The sequence below is a fragment of the Bos taurus genome, chromosome 18, assembly GCF_002263795.3.
Source record: "Bos taurus isolate L1 Dominette 01449 registration number 42190680 breed Hereford chromosome 18, ARS-UCD2.0, whole genome shotgun sequence".
Lineage (NCBI taxonomy): Eukaryota > Metazoa > Chordata > Mammalia > Artiodactyla > Bovidae > Bos > Bos taurus.
The window spans coordinates 43,437,851-43,457,233 of record NC_037345.1 but is presented as its reverse complement, the minus strand read 5'-3'; the positions used below and the strand labels follow the sequence as shown (position 1 = coordinate 43,457,233).

Sequence of the window (19,383 nt, the reverse complement as noted above, 5' to 3'; positions counted from 1 at the left end):
CTTTCTTGATGCTTAATGTCTCGTGGGGAAGACCGACTCTGATCCATATCGGCCGAGTCCATGAGCTTCCTGGAATTTGATTCGGAAAATATCAGGTATTTTAAACGTGCCTTTTCAGGCTAAGCAAGGACAATATCCTCTGTCCTTTCCTAGCTCCTTTCCCTCCCTTGAGAAAAAGCTGGTGTAGCCATGTGATGATGTTTCTCAAAAACAGATGGTCTTTGTGAAACTCAAAGCCAAGTTGTCACACAGCTCAATTTTAACTAACTGGTTCTTTGAACAAGGGCAGTCATTTAACATCTTGGGCTTTAGGTTCCCTTCTTGGGGCCAGGGGGGTCTGGGAAAGAGTGAAGGGACCAGTGCTGTGAGGCAGTAGGGAGTGGTAGGGACTGTGGTGAAGAGCAGGGCGTATGCTCTCTGGGTGGGAGGGGTGGGGCAACTCCAGCGTGGCCCATATGGAGGGCAAGGGCTGGGTTGCCAGATCTCCAGTTTTGCTTGTTTTTTTTTTTTCAGGAAAAGCCAGAGATCTGACTCCCCTTCCCCCCACCCTCCTACCCCCTACCTTTTTTAAATCTTCTGATAATTGAATTTTAAAATACTGGCAGCTAGTTCAAGGGGGAGGAAAACACCCAGAGAGTCAAATAAGCAAGTCCCATGGACCTCCAGTTTGTGACTTCTGAACCAGAGGGTGATGAAGTCCTGGGACACGGGTGCCCTGGGGTACGTTGGTCTGTATGAGCGTGATTTGAGGTTCATGACTGCTCACACTATCAGTTCTGAGGGGGGTTGATGTCTGGGCAGGGAGATGTATGAGCCAAGGCCTTGGGGGGCGTCTGCCTTCCTGCACTGAGAAGTGGGCTGGGAGCAGATGTCCTCCCAGACCCGCTGATCTGCTGCCTTAGCCGAGTGGCCACACCAGAGCACTGGGCAGTGCTTATTCCAGTCTCCCTGAATCCCTGGTAGAGCAGGATTTGGGGTCAGATGGATTAAGGCCACACAGCTCCAATAAAGTCTCTGAAGCTGGTACAAGCCTGTATTGCCTGTCAACAAGCCTGTTCCTAGAGGGACATTTTACTAAAAGACTTGGAAGAAAAATATTACACTAAAATAAACGGACATACGTGGGTCAGAATGCAAATTCACGTGCACCTTTAAGAGAAAACATGGGGATTTTAGAGAAATTTTGGACTTGGGGCAAAGAAGCCATATATCCCATGGGGCATCCTAATGGTGGAAAAGGTCTCAGAAACCGCCACTTGAGGGACGTGTGTGGATGTGGTCAGTAGCCACAGGAAATCATTGAATGTGGCCTTCCTTTCCCTGTTCACACATGGTGGATTGATCACTCAGAGAGAGTAAGTGGGATACCTTTTAATTCTTCTGCAGCGTGTGTAGGCTCTTTATGAAAAGCCCAAGGGAGTAGGGGCTTCCTTGGTGGCTCAGACGGTAAAGAATCCACCTGCAGTGTGGGAGACCCAGGTTCGGTCCCTGGACCAGGAAGATCCCCTGGAGAAGGGAATGGCTACCTACTCCAGTTTTCTTGCCTGGAGAATTCCATGGACAGAGGAGCCAAAAAAAGAGTCAGACATAACTGAATAACTAACACTTTCACTGTCAAAGGAGTAGGCTTCTCCTTGGTGGTCCAGACCAGAGAGTAGACCCAGGGCAGGAAAGGGCTAAAACACCCTTCTGCCTCATCCTGGTTGGTCTCAGAAACTCTTGGCTGTAACTTCAGTTACCAGATAACAGGCATCTCAGAGGAGCAGTACACACAGGTGAAAGCTGAGAAACTCCATGTTCTTCCAAGAAGACCCTGGAGAGGATTCATTTTCACGTAGAAAGGCAGCCCAGGTACAGAACATCAGTGTTGAAGGGACCAGGGTTCTGGTTCTTCATTCCTGATTTGGGCCAGCTCCTCCCCCAGCCGGTGCACAGGGGAGCTGGGCACATGTGTCATATTAAACGGGTGGCATCTTATGGAAGAAGCCCCCCCTCCACCAGTGAATCCATGAAAAATCCTGATCTGTATTAGGAACGGTACACACTATAGTGTTGGTTTCTGAATCAGTATAGTACCTTAAGGTCAGCATTGTGGAAACACACCCTGAGGGCCCCTCTGGCCACCAGCTTTTTCCAGAGTGACCCATGATCCACATGAAGAGGCCCACATCCAAAGAGCAGCTCACTGATTTGTTGTAAATCCTAAACCTCAAGTTGTTGCCAAGTTGAAAAGAAGTGGCAGATCAGTATACTGAGGTGGGAAAAGCAAAGCGCCAGCATATTTGGAGGTTCTTCAGGTATTTGGTTGGAGGTCTTAGGGCCTATAGCGTCATATTTAAGTTCGACCCATTCTGTTGCTAAGAACCAGTCTCTTCCCCAACCCCCCCACCCCCCACACCATTGACTCTGAAGAGTAATCTTGACTCTGCCCTTTGTTCTTTCATAACCTGAAATTTGTGAAGCCTCTACCATGTGAAAAAAGGTTGCAGGAGAAATACAGAGAGATAGTAGGCAAAAAGGTCTTGTCCCTCCAGGAATTATAATTGTTTGTCTTGCCTCACTCTAAAATGTATTTGAAGGACTTCCCTGGTGGTCCAGTGGTTAAGAATCCCCCCTCCAATGCAGGAGATATGAGTTTGATTTCTGGTTGGGGAACTAAGATCCCACATGCTTCGGAGCAACAAAGCCCAAGCAAGTTGCAACTAGAGAGCCCATGAGCTCTAGAGCCCATGCGCTGCAACTAGAGAAAGCCTGCCTGCTACAATAAAGAGCCTGCGCAACCAAATAAAATAAAAATAATGAAAAATTTTTAAAAGATAATAAAAAATGAAATCAAATAAAATGTATTTGAGGCACCTTAATACACTTGATCCCCTAGAGAAGGAAATGGCAACCCACTCCAGTGTTCTTGTCTGGAGAATTCCACGTATAGAGGAGCCTGGTGAGCTGTAGTCCATGGGGTTGCAAAGAGTTGGACACAACTAAGTGACTAACACGCACACACACATACACACAACACACTTGTATCGCGTGTAAGATTAACAGAATGATGAGGATGTGGGGGCAGGTGGAAGAAGAATAAAAGAGATTTAGTTGGAAGTAAGACTAGTACCCTCTACAAGGTCTTATATCCTCTGTTAGACGTGGGCCATGTTTTTCTCTGAGTTTTCTGGCAGGCAGTAAGAAGGGAATGTGATCTGGAACACATTTCATACCCATTATTCAAAATCAGATAATTTACTAAGAAGAAGCTGTTCCCAATACCAAGGACAGGGAGAATTTCCTCCTTTGTACCCTCGTGGATGTTATCAGCTAGTGAATCAGTCATGTTCTCAGTAACATGTCTATACTGCAGGTTTTACAAGGGGCAAGTTGTGACCCATGGGGTGTAATGAAATCAATTCAGTGGGTTGCTGTGGTATAATAAAAAGAAAAAGTGTTTGGTTTTTGTGCCTGGTTCCTGGCACAGAGCTCCTAAAACCCTTGGAATTACTTGCGTGTCTTGTATGCTAATGAAATGACACCCAGTGGGGGTTGGGAGCCTTTGGGAGCTAGGGAGCTTGCTGTTTATCAGAAAGAGCAAGCCTGTTGAGCGGGTTGGAACTTTCAGCCTCTCCCCTGGACTTCTGGGAAAGAGAGGCTGGAGATTGAGTTTAATCATCAGTAGCCAACGATTTAGTCAATTATGCCCACGTAATGAAGTAATGAAACCTCCATTAAACTGCTAAGTGATGGGGAACTTGGAGGTTGGAGAACACATCAAGGATCAGGGAGGGAGACCTGCCCGGAGAGGGCATGGAGGCTCCGCACCCTCCTTGGCCTGTGGATCCTCTTCCACCTGGCTTTCCTGAGCTGTATTCTTTACCATAAACCACAGTAGGGACTTCCCTGGTGCTCCAGTGGTTAGGATTCTCACTGCATGCCCTGGGGGTTTGATCCCTGGTTGAGGAACTAAGATCCCATAGGCCTTGCATTGTGGCCAAACAAACAAAAAAAACCCACAGTAAATGTCAGGAAAAGGTTTTCTTGAATTTTGTGTGCCATTCCAGTGAATTGTTGAAGCTGAGAAAGGGGTTGTGGGAACCTCTGATCTGTAGCTGGCTGGTCAGAAATACAGGTGTCCTCCCCTCCCACCAACTTGGAACTGGTGCCTAAAGTGGGGCAGCCTTGTGGCACTGAGCCCAGAATCTGTGGGGTCTCTGCTAACTCTGGGAGTTGGTGACAGAATTGAATTGAATTGTTGGGCACCCAGCTGGTGTCAGAGAATCAGAATTGTAAAGTTTCAAACTTTATGATTTTTTAAAAAGTTATGAGAATTGCTGTGATCTCATGGCAAGCCTTCAAGATGGTGCAGAAGAAAGATAAGAAGCCTAAGAAGTCAACCTGGAAGTTTAATTTGGATCTTACTCATCCAGTAGAAGATGGAATTTTTGATTCTGGGTATTTTGAACAGTTATTGCGGGAGAAAGTTGAAGTGAATGGCAAGACTGGAAATCTTGGGAATGTCATTCACATTGAATGCTTCAAGAATAAAATCATAGTCGTTTTTGAGAAACAGTTCTCTAAAAGATATTTGAAGTACCTTAGCAAGGAATAGTGAGAAGGCAATGGCACCCCACTCCAGTACTCTTGCCTGGAAAATCCCATGGACAGAGGAGCCTGGTGCGCTGCAGTCCATGGGGTCGCTAGGAGTCGGACACGACTGAGCGACTTCACTTTCACGCATTGGAGAAGAAATGGCAACCCGCTCCAGTGTTTTTGCCTGGAGAATCCCAGGGACAGGGGAGCCTGGTGGGCTGCAGTCTTTGGGGTCACACAGAGTCGGACACGACTGATGTGACTTAACGGCGGCAGCAGCAGCAGCAGCAGCAGCAGCAAGGAATACCTGAAAAGGAACAATCTTCGTGATTGGGTTTGTGTGGTTGCATCAGACGAGGAGACTTACGAGCTTCCTTACTTCCAGATTAGTCAAGATGAAGATTAACCTGTTCCCATCCTGTCAGTTTGGTTTCATTGTACTGACAACCTCAGCTGGCATCATGGACCATGAAGAAGCAAGACGAAAACATACAGGAGGGAAAATCCTTGGATTCTTCTTCTAGGGATGTAATACATACAAACAAAATGCCTCAGAGGACCAAAAAAGAAAAAAAATTAATCTGAGTCTGAAGACTAGATGAAACCATCCTTTATAGGGCTTTGCTTGCTAATAAAACAAATTAAGCATACAAAAGAAACATCTTGAAATGGACCTTTGGCTTATCAGTGAATAAAAAACATTGTGTATGAACAAAACAGAAAAGTTATGAGAGTTGAATAGAATATATCGGAGAGTATCACATGTACGGCAGAGCCATGGCATATGGGATCTTAGTTCCCCAACCAGGGATGGAACCTGCGCCCCTATAGTGGAAGCACAGAGTCTTAACCTCCAGCTTCCCCAGTGGCTCAGACGGTAAAGAGTCTGCCTGCAATGCAGGAGACCCTGGTTCAATCCCTGTCAGGAAGATCCCCTGGAGAAGGAAATGGCAACCCACTCCAGTGTTCTTGCCTGCAGAAATCCCATGGACAGAGGAGCCTGGCAGGCTGCAGTCCATGGGATCCCGAAGAGTCAGACGCAACTGAGCCATTTAACCGCTGGAGTGCCGGGAAGTTTCCGAGACTTGTTTTTGGGGTAGGAGGTATATGTGTATGCGTGTAGTGTACTGTGATACAAAACTCATTTCTTACTGGTCATCATGTCCTTCTCCAAAAAAATTCCTAAACCAATGATATTCACCAGCTGAGCTTCCAACATCTCATTTCCTGGCTGGGGAGCCCAGACTATGCATGAATGAAAACTTACTGGTCAGTGAAAGGGCACGTGCCATCCTATTTGCAGCCAGGTCATGACTGCTCTTTCTTTCTTTTCTTTTTAAAAAAATACATATTTATTTGCCTGTGCTGGGTTTTAGTTACAGCACACTGGATCTTTGTTGTGGCATGCAGGTTCTTTAGCTGTGGCATGTGGGATCCTCAACCAGGGATCAAACCTGGGTGTTCTGTATTGGGAGCACAGAGTCTTAATCACTGGACCACTGGGGAATTCCCTATGACTGACTGCTCCTTTTGAGTGGGCGTAAGCTTGTTGGCTGGTCATGGAGAACAAGCTGAGGGAAGGGAGGTAGAGAGAGGGAGAGAGAAAGCGAAGGGAGTATAAAGACACCATGAAGAGAAACCGATGAACCCATCTATGTGCAGGGTGTGGAGAGTCCCCGGGGGAGGTCTGACTCCAGGGGAAGTGGTTTAGTGCTTTGCTCTCTGGAGGAAAGGTGGACAGGTGGTGAACAAAGCAGGTCAGGGTCAGGTAGGTGGGTTTTCATCAGCTGAGGATGGGGAGGTGGTCAGTTACTGTTTCTGGCTGGCTGGAGCTCTTGCTGGCGACCCTCAGGGGTCCTCATGTGTGACAGGAGGGCACTTCTGGCACTTGGCCTGAACCATGGCTGAAGACTTGCCAGGATGGTCCAAGGGAGTGTACTCAGCAAGGCCCGGCTTAGAGCTTGGTTGCCACTGCCACTGTTGTTTGGGCAGTGGTTCTGAATCTGTAGAAGGAGCTCGCACCTGGAAGACCTTTGAGTAGGTAGCAAAACCCCTCCTTTGGGAACTCGGGTAAAGTCTGTTCCTCCATCCAGCTTCACACTGTTCTGTTTAATGAATATAGTACATTTTGCTTATCCATTTGCTTGTTGCGTATCTGGATTGTTTTCTACTTTTTGGCTGAGGAATAATGCTATTATAAACAGTCACATGCATGTCTTGGTTTGGACATATGTTTTCATTTCTCTTGTGTAGATTCTAGGAGTGTAATTACTTGGTTTTACAATAAGTTATGTTTTAACATTTTTCTAAGCTACCTCTCTGTTCTGCCCAGTGGTTGTGTCATTTACATTCAGCAATGTATGACGTATCTAGTTTCTCTGTACAGCCTCACTAATACTTGTTATTGTCTTTTCTTCTTTAATTATAGCCAGTCTGATAGTTTTGTATTGGTATCTTATTATGTCTTTAACATGCATTTTCCTATTGACTAAAGACACTGAGCATCTTTTCATGTGCTTATTAGCCATTTATAGAACTTCTTTAGTAAAATGTCTATTCAAATCTTTTGCCTATTTTATGAATTCAGTAAAGTTACAGGATACAAAATCAATATACAGAAATCAATTGCATTTCTATACACTAATGATGAACTATCAGCAAGATAAATTAAGAAAATATTCCTAACACTTATACACCATTGGTGGGTCTGTAAGTTGGTATAGCCACTGTGGAAAACAGTATTGAGATTCTTCAAAAACTTAAGACTAGAACTGCTATGGGACCCACCTACTCCACTTCTGGGTATTTATCTGAAGAACGCAAAACCTACTTTGAAAAGATACAAGCACCCCAGGTTCATTGCAGCATTATTTATAATAACCAGGGTATGGAAACAAACTAAGTGGCCATCAATGGATGGCTGGATAAAGAAAATGTGATACACGCAAACACACACACACACAGAATATTATTTAGCCATAAAAAAGAATAAAGTCTTGCCATTTGCAACAACATGGATGGAAATTGAGGGCATTATGCTAAGTGAAATAAGTCAGAAAGACAAATAGTGTGTGATCTCACTTATATGTGGAATCAAAACAAAACAAAATAAACCCCCAGATCCTGTATACTGCAACTGAGAGTTCACATGTCAGGACTAAAGACTCCTCATGCTGCAACAAAGAAACAAAGACTGAAGATCCAGAGGGCCACAACTAAGACCCGGCACAGCCAAATAACTATATAAATGTATATATTTTAAAACCCAAGCTCATAGGTACAGAGAACTGATGGTGGTCGCCAGAGGTAGGGGTTGCAGGGCAGACGAAATGAGTACACATTTCCAGTTGTAAAAAGAGTCATGGGAAGTGATGTACAGCATGGTGACAACAGTTAATAATGCTGGATTGTATGTTTGAAAGTTGCCAAAAGAGTAAATCTTAAAAGTTCTCATCTTAGGAAAAGATTCTCTAACCATGTATAATGACAGATGGCAAGTAGATTTATTATGGTGATCATTTTGAATCATTATATTGTACACTTAAAACTAATAGAATATTGTATGTCAGTTATAACTCAATTAAAAAAATATTTTGCCCATTTAAAAAGTTGAGTGATCTTTTATTATTTAATTAACAGAACTCTTTATATTTTCTAGATACAGATTCTTGATCAGATACACAAGTTGCAAATATTTTCTCCCATTCCGTGGCTTTCTTCTTCTTCTTTTTTCCCTGGTGGCTCAGAGATTAAAGCGTCTGCCTGCAGTGCGGGAGACCGGGGTTCAATCCCTGGGTCAGGAAGATCCCCTGGAGAAGGAAATGGCAACCCACTCCAGTATTCTTGCCTGGAGAATCCCATGGACAGAGTCCATGAGGTCGCAAAGAGTCGGACACGACTGAGCAACTTCACTTCACTTCACTTCTGAAACACTGAAGTTTAAAATTTGACAACTCAAATTAATGTTTCTTCTTTTATGGATTTTTGTGCTTTTGGTGTGTAACTAAGACTACTTTGCCATCACTCCATGGCAAATAGATGGGGAAACAATGGAAATAGTGACAGACTTTATTTTCTTGGGCTTCAAAGTCACTGCAGATGGTGACTGCAGCCATGAAATTAAAAGACGCTCGCTCCTTGGAAGAAAAGCTATGACCAACCTAGACAGCATATTAAAAAGCAGAGATATTACTTTGCCGACACAGGTCTGTCTAGTCAAAGCTATGGTTTTTCCAGTAGTCATGTGTGGATGTGAGAGTTGAACCATAAAGAAAGCTGAGCACTGAAGAATTGATGCTTTTGAACTGTAGTGTTGGAGAATACTCTTGACAGTCCTTTGGACTGCAAGGAGATCAAACCAGTCAATCCTAAAGGAAATTAACCCTGAATATTCATTGGAAGGACTGAAGCTGAAGGCTCCAATACTTTGACCACCTCTTGTGAAGAACTGACTCATTAGAAAAAACCCTGATGCTGGGAAAAATTGAAGGCAGGAGAAGGGGATGAGAGAGGATGAGATAGTTGGATGGCATCACCGACTCAATGGATATGAGTTTGAGCACGCTCCGGGAGATGGTAAAGGATAGGGAAACCTGGCGTGCTGCAGTCCATGGGGTAGCAAAGAGTTAGACACGGCTGAGCTACTGAACAATAACAAAGAATACTTTGTCCAATTTGAGATCACAAAGATTTCATTCTAGGAGTTTTACTGAGGTCTCTGATCCATTTTTTAAAACTTTACTTTTAATTGGAGGATAATTGCTTTACGATGGTGGTTTCTGTTGTACAACAACCTGAATCAGCTGTAAGTTTTTATATATCCCCTCCTTTGGAGTCTCCCTCCACCCCCAACTCCCGTCTGATCCAGTTTGACTTGATACCTGGTCTGGTGTAATGCTTAGATTGAGATTTATTTTTTGCACATTGTGCAGAAAAGAGTTATTGTCGCAGGCCTGAGAAGTCTATCTTTAGAAAGCCCTGCTTGCAAGGTTGGCACTTGGCTGGTGTGTGGAAATGTAGATTTCAGGAGAGTTCCCCTCATTCCTAGAACTGATAAGAGGAGCTCACTATACTTAAACTATTTCCACAAACCATGTGAAGTGAAGTGAAAATCGCTCAGTCGTGTCTGACTCTTTGCAACCCCATGGACTATACAGTCCATGGAATTCTCTAGGCCAGACTACTGGAGTGGGTAGCCTTTCCCTTTTCCAAGGGATCTTCCCAACCCAGGGATTGAACCCAGTCTCCCACATTGCAGGCAGACAAACCATGTGATTTATAGCAAATACCTGCTTTCCTTCTTGGAGTCTTAAATTTTGGAACATGCTAGGCAGGGATGTCTACCTGACGAACTCCCAGTAAAAACCCTGGTGATCTTCCTTGGATGATAGTTTTTACACACATGTTGTCACAACCCTTTGCTGGAGGAATTAAGCATGTCCTGTGTGACCCCTCTCGGAGAAGGCAATGGCACCCCACTCCAGTACTCTTGCCTGGAAAATCCCATGGGCTGAGGAGCCTGGTAGGCTGCAGTCCATGGGGTTGCTAGGAGTCGGACACGACTGAGCGACTTCACTTTCCCTTTTCCCTTCTATGCATTGGAGAAGGAAATGGCAACCCACTCCAGTGTTCTTGCCTGGAGAATCCCAGGGACGGGGGAGCCTGGTGGGCTGCCATCTATGGGGTCGAACAGAGTCGGACACGACTGAAGTGACTTAGCAGCAGCAGCAGTGTGACCCCTCTGGGAAGGAGGACTCTTAGCAGCCTGTGCCTAGTTTCCTCTAGACCTCACCCCATGCGCCTTTCCCTTAGCTGATTTTGCTGGATGTCCTTTTGCTGTAATAAACCAGAGCAGTGAGCACAACTATATCCTGAGTCCTGCAAGTCCCACCCACTGACTCTAGGGGTGGTCTTGGGGACACTGACATGCGTAGAAATGTCCAATGGCTTCAGCACCATTCATCAGAAAGACTTTTGCTCCTTGAATTTTCTTGTCATCTTTGTCAAAATCAATGTACCATAAATGTAAAAATTTACTTCTGGATTCTGTTCTGTTCCATTGCCTGTCCTTATGCCAGTACCACGTTGTCTTGATTACTGAGGCTTTATAGGAAGTTTAAAATCAGATAGCATAAGTCCTCAAACTTTTTTTTTTTTTTCCCAAAATTATTTGGCTCTTCTAGGTCCTTTGCATTTCCATATACATTTTAGGATCGGTTTGTTAGTTCCTCCTAAAAAGCTTACTAGGGTTTAGATTGGAGTTGCGGTTTTCAAATTTTTTTAAGTTGATCTTGCTTATTTATTTGACTGCACTGGGTCTTTGTGTCTGGGACTTTCTCTAGTTGTGGTTAGCGGGGGCTACCCTTGGTTGCAGTGCACGGGCTTCTCTTGCTGTAGAGCACAGGCCGTAGGCGCAGGGGCTTCAGAAGTTGCAGCGCATGGGCTCAGTCGTTGCGGTTCACAGGCTGTATAGAGCCAGGGCTCAGTAGTTGTGGTGCTCAGACTTAGTTCCTCCACGGCATGTGGAATCTTCCCCAACCGGTAATCGAACTTGTGTCCTCTGCATTGGCATGTGGATTCTTATCCACTGTACCACTAGGAAAGTCCGGGATGGGAATTGATTGGAATTGATGGTTCACTTGGAGAGAACTGACATCTTGACAATAGTGAGTCTTCCAATCCATAAACATGAAATGCCTGTCCGTTTAATATCACAGTAGTGTTTTGAAGTTTTCAGTGTGCGAGACTTCTGCTTCTTTTCTTAATTTTATTCCTAAGTATTTTATTCTTTCTGATACTATTACGAGTGAAATTGTTTTCTTAATTTCATTTTAAGATGTCTTGTTGCTAGTATATAGAAATACAATTGATGTTTGTATTTTGACCTAGCTAAATTTATTAGTTCCAGTATTCGTTTTCTGGGTGCCTGGGGATGTTATACATGCAAGAGTATGTCAGCTGTGAATAAAGTTTTACTTCTTCCTTTCGGTTTAGATGCCTTTCATTTCTTTACCGTATTGCTACTGGCTTGAATCTCTAGTATGGTGTTGATAAGAAGTAGCATGAATGGACATCTTTGCCTTGCTCCTGATCATAAGGGGGAAAGCATCAATCTTTCATCATTAAATATGATGTTAGCTGTGGGTTTTTGTAGATGTCATTTATCAAGCTTTGTAAATTATCTTTTATTCCTAGCTTGTTATGGATTTTTACCGTAAATCTGTGTTGGATTTTATCACATGCTTTTTTTTCCTGCATCTATTGAGATGACAGGTTTTTTTTTTTTTTTTTTGGTCCCTTATTCTGTTGCTTTAGTATGTTACATTAATTGATTTTCAGATATTAAGCCAATCTTGCATTCCTGGGATAAATCCCACTTGGTCCTCTGTATATGTTGCTAGGTTCAGGTTGCTAATATTTTGTGGAGGACTTTTACATATATATACATGAAAGATACTGATTAGTATTCTTGTGGTGGTTTCCCCTGGTTTTGAATCAGGGTGATATCAGCCTCATAGGCTGAGCTGGGGAATGTTACCCACCCCCTGTCTTTTCTCATCTTTTCCCTTTTAAGGAGATAATTTATGGTCCCTTACGTGTGGCTAGGAGAAACTTCTTTTTCTTTTCTCAAGGCTAATTCTTATAAAATTCAAGTTAAGCAGCTCAGTGTCATTGGCTAAATCCTAGGTCCGTGTATGGACAGATGTGGCTCAAAATGGAACAGGTTCCCGGCCTCCCTGAGACACTTGTCTGATCACAGCTGGCACCTCCATCTGCAGGCAGACCCCCAGAGCTTCCCTACAGGGACAGGGGTGGGGTATCTGCTCAACCGGCCACTGGGGGATGCTTGGCTGAAGTTGCTTCTCTCCCCCTTTCTCTTTTAACAGAGCAGCCACGAACCAAAAGGTACGCGAGCAGGTGCGCCTGGAACTAAGCTTCTTGAATTCAGACCTGCAGATGCTCAAGGAAGAGCTGGAGGGGCTCAACATCTCAGTAGGAGTCTATCAGAACACAGAGTAAGTAGGGGCAATGCTTCTGTCAGGTACTTTCTGAGCCTTGGGAAATGCCTGCATCAGGGATGGTACACAGACAGGCCCCAGGGGTAGCCAGCCCCGCTTGGATTTGGTTCGGGCTTGAGCAAGGTGCAGGAGTTAAAGAGAACCTATAGGGTTTCTTGGAGATACCTGACCAGTTAGAGAAGAAGGCATTTATTTGTCCTGGGGCCACTTGGGACACAGGTTTACTGGAGAGCCTTGTGGCTGGGTTCAGGCAGGGAAATGGCACCTGTCACATAGCCTGGGTGATGCCTCTGCCATAAAGAGGCCCTGGAACGGTAGCTGTGGTCAGCTCTGAGAGTCAACCTGCCAGGTGGGGCCCAGGAAGCCCCATCTTCTTCCCTCTCCACCTCAGTACCACGCACACGATCTGACTCTGAGTCATTCTGTTGATAGATTATAGAAACATGTAATAAGCTGCCTGTCCCAGCAAAGATCATGAGAACTTCTGTAAGTTCCCTGAGGGGATGGTGTAGCTGAGACACTTTGGAAATGTCTCCCATTGAATATTCGAGAAAGAAATGTTCTGATTCCAAAGCATCCCTCAGAGAGTCTTTGTGGGAGGCCAAATGTTGAGGTGTGACCTTCAGAAGAGCTCAGAAATTCTCCCTCCCCAAGGTGAGCTACCTTGGAAGGAAAAGTCCATCTTTTTTTTTCCCTATATGGACCATTTTAAAAGCTTTTATTGAATTTGTTAGAGTATTGCTTCTGCTGATTATGTTCTGTGTTTTGGCTTCGAGGCATGTGGGGTCTTAGGTCTCCAACTGGGGATAGAACTCGCACCCCCTGCATTGGAAGGTGAAATCCCCACCCCTAGACAGCCAGGGAGGTCCCCAAAAGTCCATCTTTAAGAGGAAATAACCTTGAGAACTGCTAAAGAACAGTTTACATACTTTTCTGTCTGGAGAAGTAGGACTTTTCAAAAGGTAAGGGAGCCCCAAGGAAAACTCAGTCAGAAAATAATTCCCTAGATGAACAGAACCAAATGTTGGAGAGCCTTCCATCATCTTTGAAAGGTGCTTTTCCAGATCATCTCCTGCTCAGTCCTCTGCACTGTCCCCAAGGGGTTTTTCTGAGCCACGGGTGAAACCTCTGCTTCCTTGGTGGCCGTCCATGAGCCAGGCTGTGTGTCCTGGCTCACTTACCTTTGAGCTCCCAGCATAGTTCTGACCCCTAATCAGTACAGCCAGCGAACGGCTTCCCTCAGCTCATGCTGTATGCTCAGTTGTGTCTGACTCTTTGCAACCCCATGGACTGTAGTCTGCCAGGCCCCTCTGTCCATGGGATTTTCCAGGCAAGAATACTGGAGTGGGTTGCCATTCCCTTCTCCATCTATGAGATGAGTCAGGGCCAAGCATTGGTGATACAAGTAGGATGTTTCTTATTCTGCCTCGCTGTATGTGAAACACAGGGCTGTTCATGCATATTGCCCAAAGACACGCACTTAAGGCCCCTGTTGTGACTGCAGTACAGCTGTAAAGCGGCTGATTGGTTTCTGGGAGTGGGAAAGTTGGTCCCTGGGAGTGGGGAAGAGGGGAGAGAGATATGCAGATATATAATGACATCTTGCATTTCCATCCGCCCTCTTCCTGTTTTCAAAGCACGTTATTTTTTTCTTGGCACAGCTGATCTTCACACACGTCTATGAGGTAGACAGGGAAGAAACAATCTCATGCAGATGAGAAAACACAGGGAGCCCCGAGGTTATGGGAAAATGTTATATTAGTGCAAGATGGAGAGGGTGGGGAGTCCTGGCCAGGAGCCTGGGGATGCTGGCTGCTGTTACACGATCACAGGAAGAGCAGACCTAGCCGCCAGCCCTGTCGGGGTGAAGCCAGCAGAGAGCGGCCCAGCCTGTCCTCATCTCCTTCTAGCAGGATCCAGCTTTCCTGGCAGGCCTTGGGGAAGCTATGCACCCCATTGGGACTCGCCTGCTTTCAGCACAGCCCCGTTGTTTTCTGTCCCCCACAGAGGCAGCTTCAGCTTACAGCCCATTGTCCACTCACCCCGCCTGCATTCCTGGCCTCCTCCCTGGCCAGGCTGAGCGGCCCCAGGAGGTCTCCTGTTACAGGTCAGGGAGCGAAATCCCTGTTGGCAAAACACAGCTGAGCCCAGTTCACTTCCCACTGGCCCTGCCCCTGAGACCACGCCCAGAGTGACCTTTGGGGTAACCAGGTGGTTGGTGGGGGGAGAGGAGGTGGTGGGGAGATAGCCAGCCAGGGCCTGACCCAGGGCTGGGAGCCAGGTGCACTTAGGTGTCAGATGGGGCCCCCGCCCTCAAGGCCTTCCCCGTGACACCTAGAGGGATACCCCCCTTGGGAGGAGGCACGTGAGAGCCCAGGGTTGGAGGGCTGCAGGAGAGGTGGGACCCACTGCAGTGAAGGGAGGAGGAGGAGAAGGGTGGGGGTTGGCTGGAAATGGCGGCAGTGCACCAGACCGCAGAGCAGTGAGCACGCGAGGCACAGACCCTGGTGTGCAGAGGTCCTCAGGACAGTTATTCAAAGATGCAATGTGATTGGAGGGATAAATCAGGATACAGCTGGTAGGGGCCTCATGTGTTAGGCTTGGTCATCTAGAAGGGGATGGGGACTCCTTTAGGAGCAAAGACGAGGACATGACCTGAGTGGCCTTTAAAAAAAAAAAAATTATTTATTTTTGGTTGCACTTGGTCTTTGTTGCTGCACGCAGGCTTTTTCCAGTTGCAGTGAGTGGAGCAACTCTTTGTTGTGGTGCGCGGGTTTCTCATTGTGGTGGCTTCACTTGTTGCGGGACATGGGCTCTAGGCGTCTGGAAACTTCTCAGACCAGGGACTGAACCCATGTCCCCTGCATTGGCAGATGGATTCTTATCCACTGTAGCACCAGGGAAGTCCCCGAGTGGTCTTTACGGAAAATGAACTGATGTGTACTAGCTTGGCTGGAGGAGGGGTGGGGACTTGAGCTGGAGTCTGGTGGGGGGACAAGCTGGGGGTGTGCAAAGTGGCCGAGATGCGGATGTTCATGTAGCTTACTCTGTTCCTTCTAGGGAAGCATTTACAATTCCCCTGATTCCACTTGGCCTGAAGGAAACCAAGGACGTTGATTTTTCAGTTGCTCTCAAGGTAAATCCCAAAGCAATGGGCACTGGATTCGCTGTTTAAAAGAGAAATGTGGAAATTGTGGATCCCTTACAAGTGCTGTGAGGCTCGACGGGCCAAGGGTCGCTTGATTTCTTCAGGGTGGCCTTGAGCCCCTTCAGCAGACCACCCGGACAGCCCATGCTAAACTTTCCTATGCTCACTAACATCTGGTTGCTGAGACTCTCACACGCCTGGGGAAGGGGTTGGGAACCCGGGCTGGTTGGCTCCAGGAATCCAAGGCAAAGAGGATCTATGGTAAACAGGCTTTGAGTTTTTAAAATTGCATCCTGTTTTAGTAACTTTTTTTTGCCTCAAATTTTATAGTCAATTTAGGCCATGTTTTTGGAAGAATAGCCAAAAGTTTTTGACCCTCAACATTTTATTTTGGAAATAGTAGAAAATTTGAAAGAATGTCACAGTGAACCCCTGTATACTCATTACCTAGATTCTCCTGTTAACATTTTGCTGCAGTCACCTTATCATGTATTTGTGCGTCTATGCATCCCTCTCCCCGCACATTAATACATCTTGTTTTTGATACCTTTCAGAGTAAACCAAAGATACTGGTTCACTGCCCTTAAACACTTGAATAGCTAGAGTTTATGCATCCCCCATGCCCTGATCCCTGGATGTCTGCCTTCTCTTTTTTTTCTCTCTATCCCCCGCTCTGCCCTCCCCCTTTCTCTCTCCCTCCTTCTTTCCCTCCCTTCCATCTTTTTTTTTTTTTAAGTACCAACTTTACTGGGATATTCATACATTGCACAATTCACCTCTTTAAGGTAAAAATAGTACCTGGCCTCCCCTTAGCCATGTGTCTCTGGCAAGCAGTGATATTGTAGGCCCGCCTGTGTCAGTCACTGAACAGGTGCTGGTGATGTCAGAGGCCCAGCTGTTAGGGCCCCTGTAATTCAGTGGAGGATCTGGGTGGGAAGCGAGAGAGATGCTTTGATGGAGGTACCCAGAGATGGCTTGCCCCCAAGCTGGGGCCAAGAGAGGCCTCCCCAGGTCTGGAATGCTTTCCTCTTCCTCCTTGCCACGGATCCATCACGATGAGTTTTACTGAATCATCTCAAACTTCCATGCAGAAGAAGAAAGTGGTGATGAGGTGGAAGGGGGTGTCTGTCTCCAAGCTTTCCAGCACAGGCAGGGTGTGTAGGGATGAATCCCAGAAGTGTGAAAAATGCTTCAAAGAATTCTGTTTCTTGTCACAGCAGTCCTGTTAGTTGACTCATCTTTTCACTGATTTTATTTTAGAAAAGAAAAAAATGACCATATGGCATTTTGGGCACTACACAATTTGTCCTTTTAAAAAGCAATTGGTAATAAACAAGTGGGACCTAATTAAACCTAAATTTTAAAATTAAAATTAAAAGCTCTTGCACAGCAAGACTGTGGCCTATGCTAAGTCACTCGATTGTGTCCGACTCTTTGTGACCCTATGGACTGTAGCCCGCTAGGTTTCTCTGTCCATGGGATTCTCCAGGCAAGAATACTGGAGTGGGTTGCCGTTTCCTTCTCCAAGGAAACTATAAATAAAGAGAAAAGACACCTTTCAGAACGGGAGAAAATAATAGCAAATGAATCAACTGACAAAGGATTAACCTCCAAAATATACAAGCAGTTCATACAGCTCAATACTAGAAAAACCAACAACCCAGTCAAAAGTGGCCAGCAGAGCTAAACAGACATTTCTCCAAAGAAGACATACAGATGGCTAATAAACACATGAAAATATGCTCAACATCGCTTATTATTAGAGAAATGCAAATCAAAACTACAATGAGATACCACCTCATGCCAGTCAGAATGGCCATCATCAAAAAGTCTATAAGCAATAAATGCTGAAGAATGTGTGGAAAAAGGGAACCCTCTTGCAGTGTTAATGGGAATGTAAATTGAAACAGCCACTGTGGAGATTCCTTAAAAAACTAGGAATAAAACTACTATATGACCCAACAATCCTACTACTGGGCATACACCCTGAATAAACCATAGTTGAAAAAGATGCATATACCCCAATGTTCATTGCAGGGCTATTTACAATAACTAGGGCACAGAAGCAACCTAGATGTCCATTGACAGATGAATGGATAAAAAAGCTGAGGTACATATATACAGAGAAATATTTCTCAGCCATAAAAAGGAATGCACTTGAGTCATTGCTAATGAGGTAAATGAACCTTGAGGCTATTATACAGAGCGAAGTCAGAAAGAGAAAAATATATATTAATGGATATATATGGAATCTAGAAAGATGGTACGGAGGAACCCGTTTGCAGGGCAGCAGTGGAGACGCAGACACAGAAAACAGACTTGTGGACACAGTAGGGGAAGGAGAGGAAAGGCCTAATTGAAAAAGTAACATTGAAACATGTATATCACCATATGTAAAATAGCCAGTGGGAATTTGCTGTATAATACAGGGAGCTCAAACCCAGTGCCTGTGACAACCTAGAAGGGTGGGATGGGGAGGAGGCGGGAGGGAGGTTCAAGAGGGAGGGGACATATGCATACCTATGACTGATTCATGTTGATGTATGGCAGAAACGAACAAAATCAATTCAGTTTAGTCACTCAGTCGTGTCCGACTCTGACCCCCATGGACTGCAGCACGCCAGGCTTCCCTATCCATCACCAGCTCCCAGAGTTTGCTCAGACTTATGGCCATTGAGTTGGTGGTGCCATCCAACCATCTCATCCTCTGTTGTCCCCTTCTCTTCCTGCCTTCAATCTTTCCCAGCATCAGGGTCTTCTCTAATAAGTCAGTTCTTTGCATCAAGTGGTCAAAGTATTGGAGCTTCAACTTCAGCCATCAGTCCTTCTTCCAATGAACAAAATATTGTAAAGCAATTATTCTCCAATTAAAAAAAAATTGGTTAATGCTTCGAATGCTTTTGCACTTGTCCTCCAATCTCAAGCAGAGACTGTGTGAGTTCCTTTCACTCAGGGCCTTGTGGACTGATGTCTTGTTTAAATCCAGGTCCTGGGCCCTGTGAGTTTGGAGTTTATTTTAGAGTTTGAGAAGGGACTTTGGTAGCCACGCCAGACCCAGGATTACCAAAAATTTTATTTTCTGGGTAGTAGAATGGCAACCCACTCCAGTACTCCTGCCTGGAAAATCCCATGGACAGAGGAGCCTGGTAGGCTGCTGTCTATGGGGTCGCATAGAGTTGGACACGACTGAATGACTTCACTTTCACTTTTCACTTTTCATGCATTGGAGAAGGAAATGGCAACCCACTCCAGTGTTCTTGACTGGAGAATCCCATGGAAGGCGGAGCCTGGTGGGCTGCCGTCTATGGGGTCGCACAGAGTCAGACACAACTGAAGTACCTTAGCAGCAGCAGCAGACAGCTATCTGCCAGCTTTTCACAGGGCACGTGAGCTTTTAGTTAGGTGTGACACCTGCCATAGGTCTCTGAGACTCCAGACAATGCTTATGTCTGTGGAAATATTTTAGTTGCTTTTGTAGAATAGTTTCTTTTAAGATTTAGTTTGTTGCTTTGTGCCAGAGCTGGAAGAGTGTGGGCATTTTGCAGGGGACAGGAAATAGGTGAAGGGGATTAAGGTTACAAATTTTCATATTATAAGCCATGGGGATAGACTATGAAGCATAAGGAATATATTCAGTAA

At 45.4% G+C, this 19,383-nt stretch overlaps 1 protein-coding gene across 2 annotated transcripts in view; it reads left to right on the top strand.

Moving 5' to 3' along the window:
• RHPN2 (rhophilin Rho GTPase binding protein 2) overlaps positions 1 to 19,383 on the top strand; it is a 70,404-nt gene that overhangs the window by 17,242 nt on the left and 33,779 nt on the right. For both annotated transcript variants that reach the window (NM_001083470.1, XM_059876813.1), the window contains 2 exon segments: positions 12,465 to 12,593; positions 15,657 to 15,732. In NM_001083470.1, coding sequence (NP_001076939.1) covers positions 12,465 to 12,593; positions 15,657 to 15,732 — 205 coding nt within the window.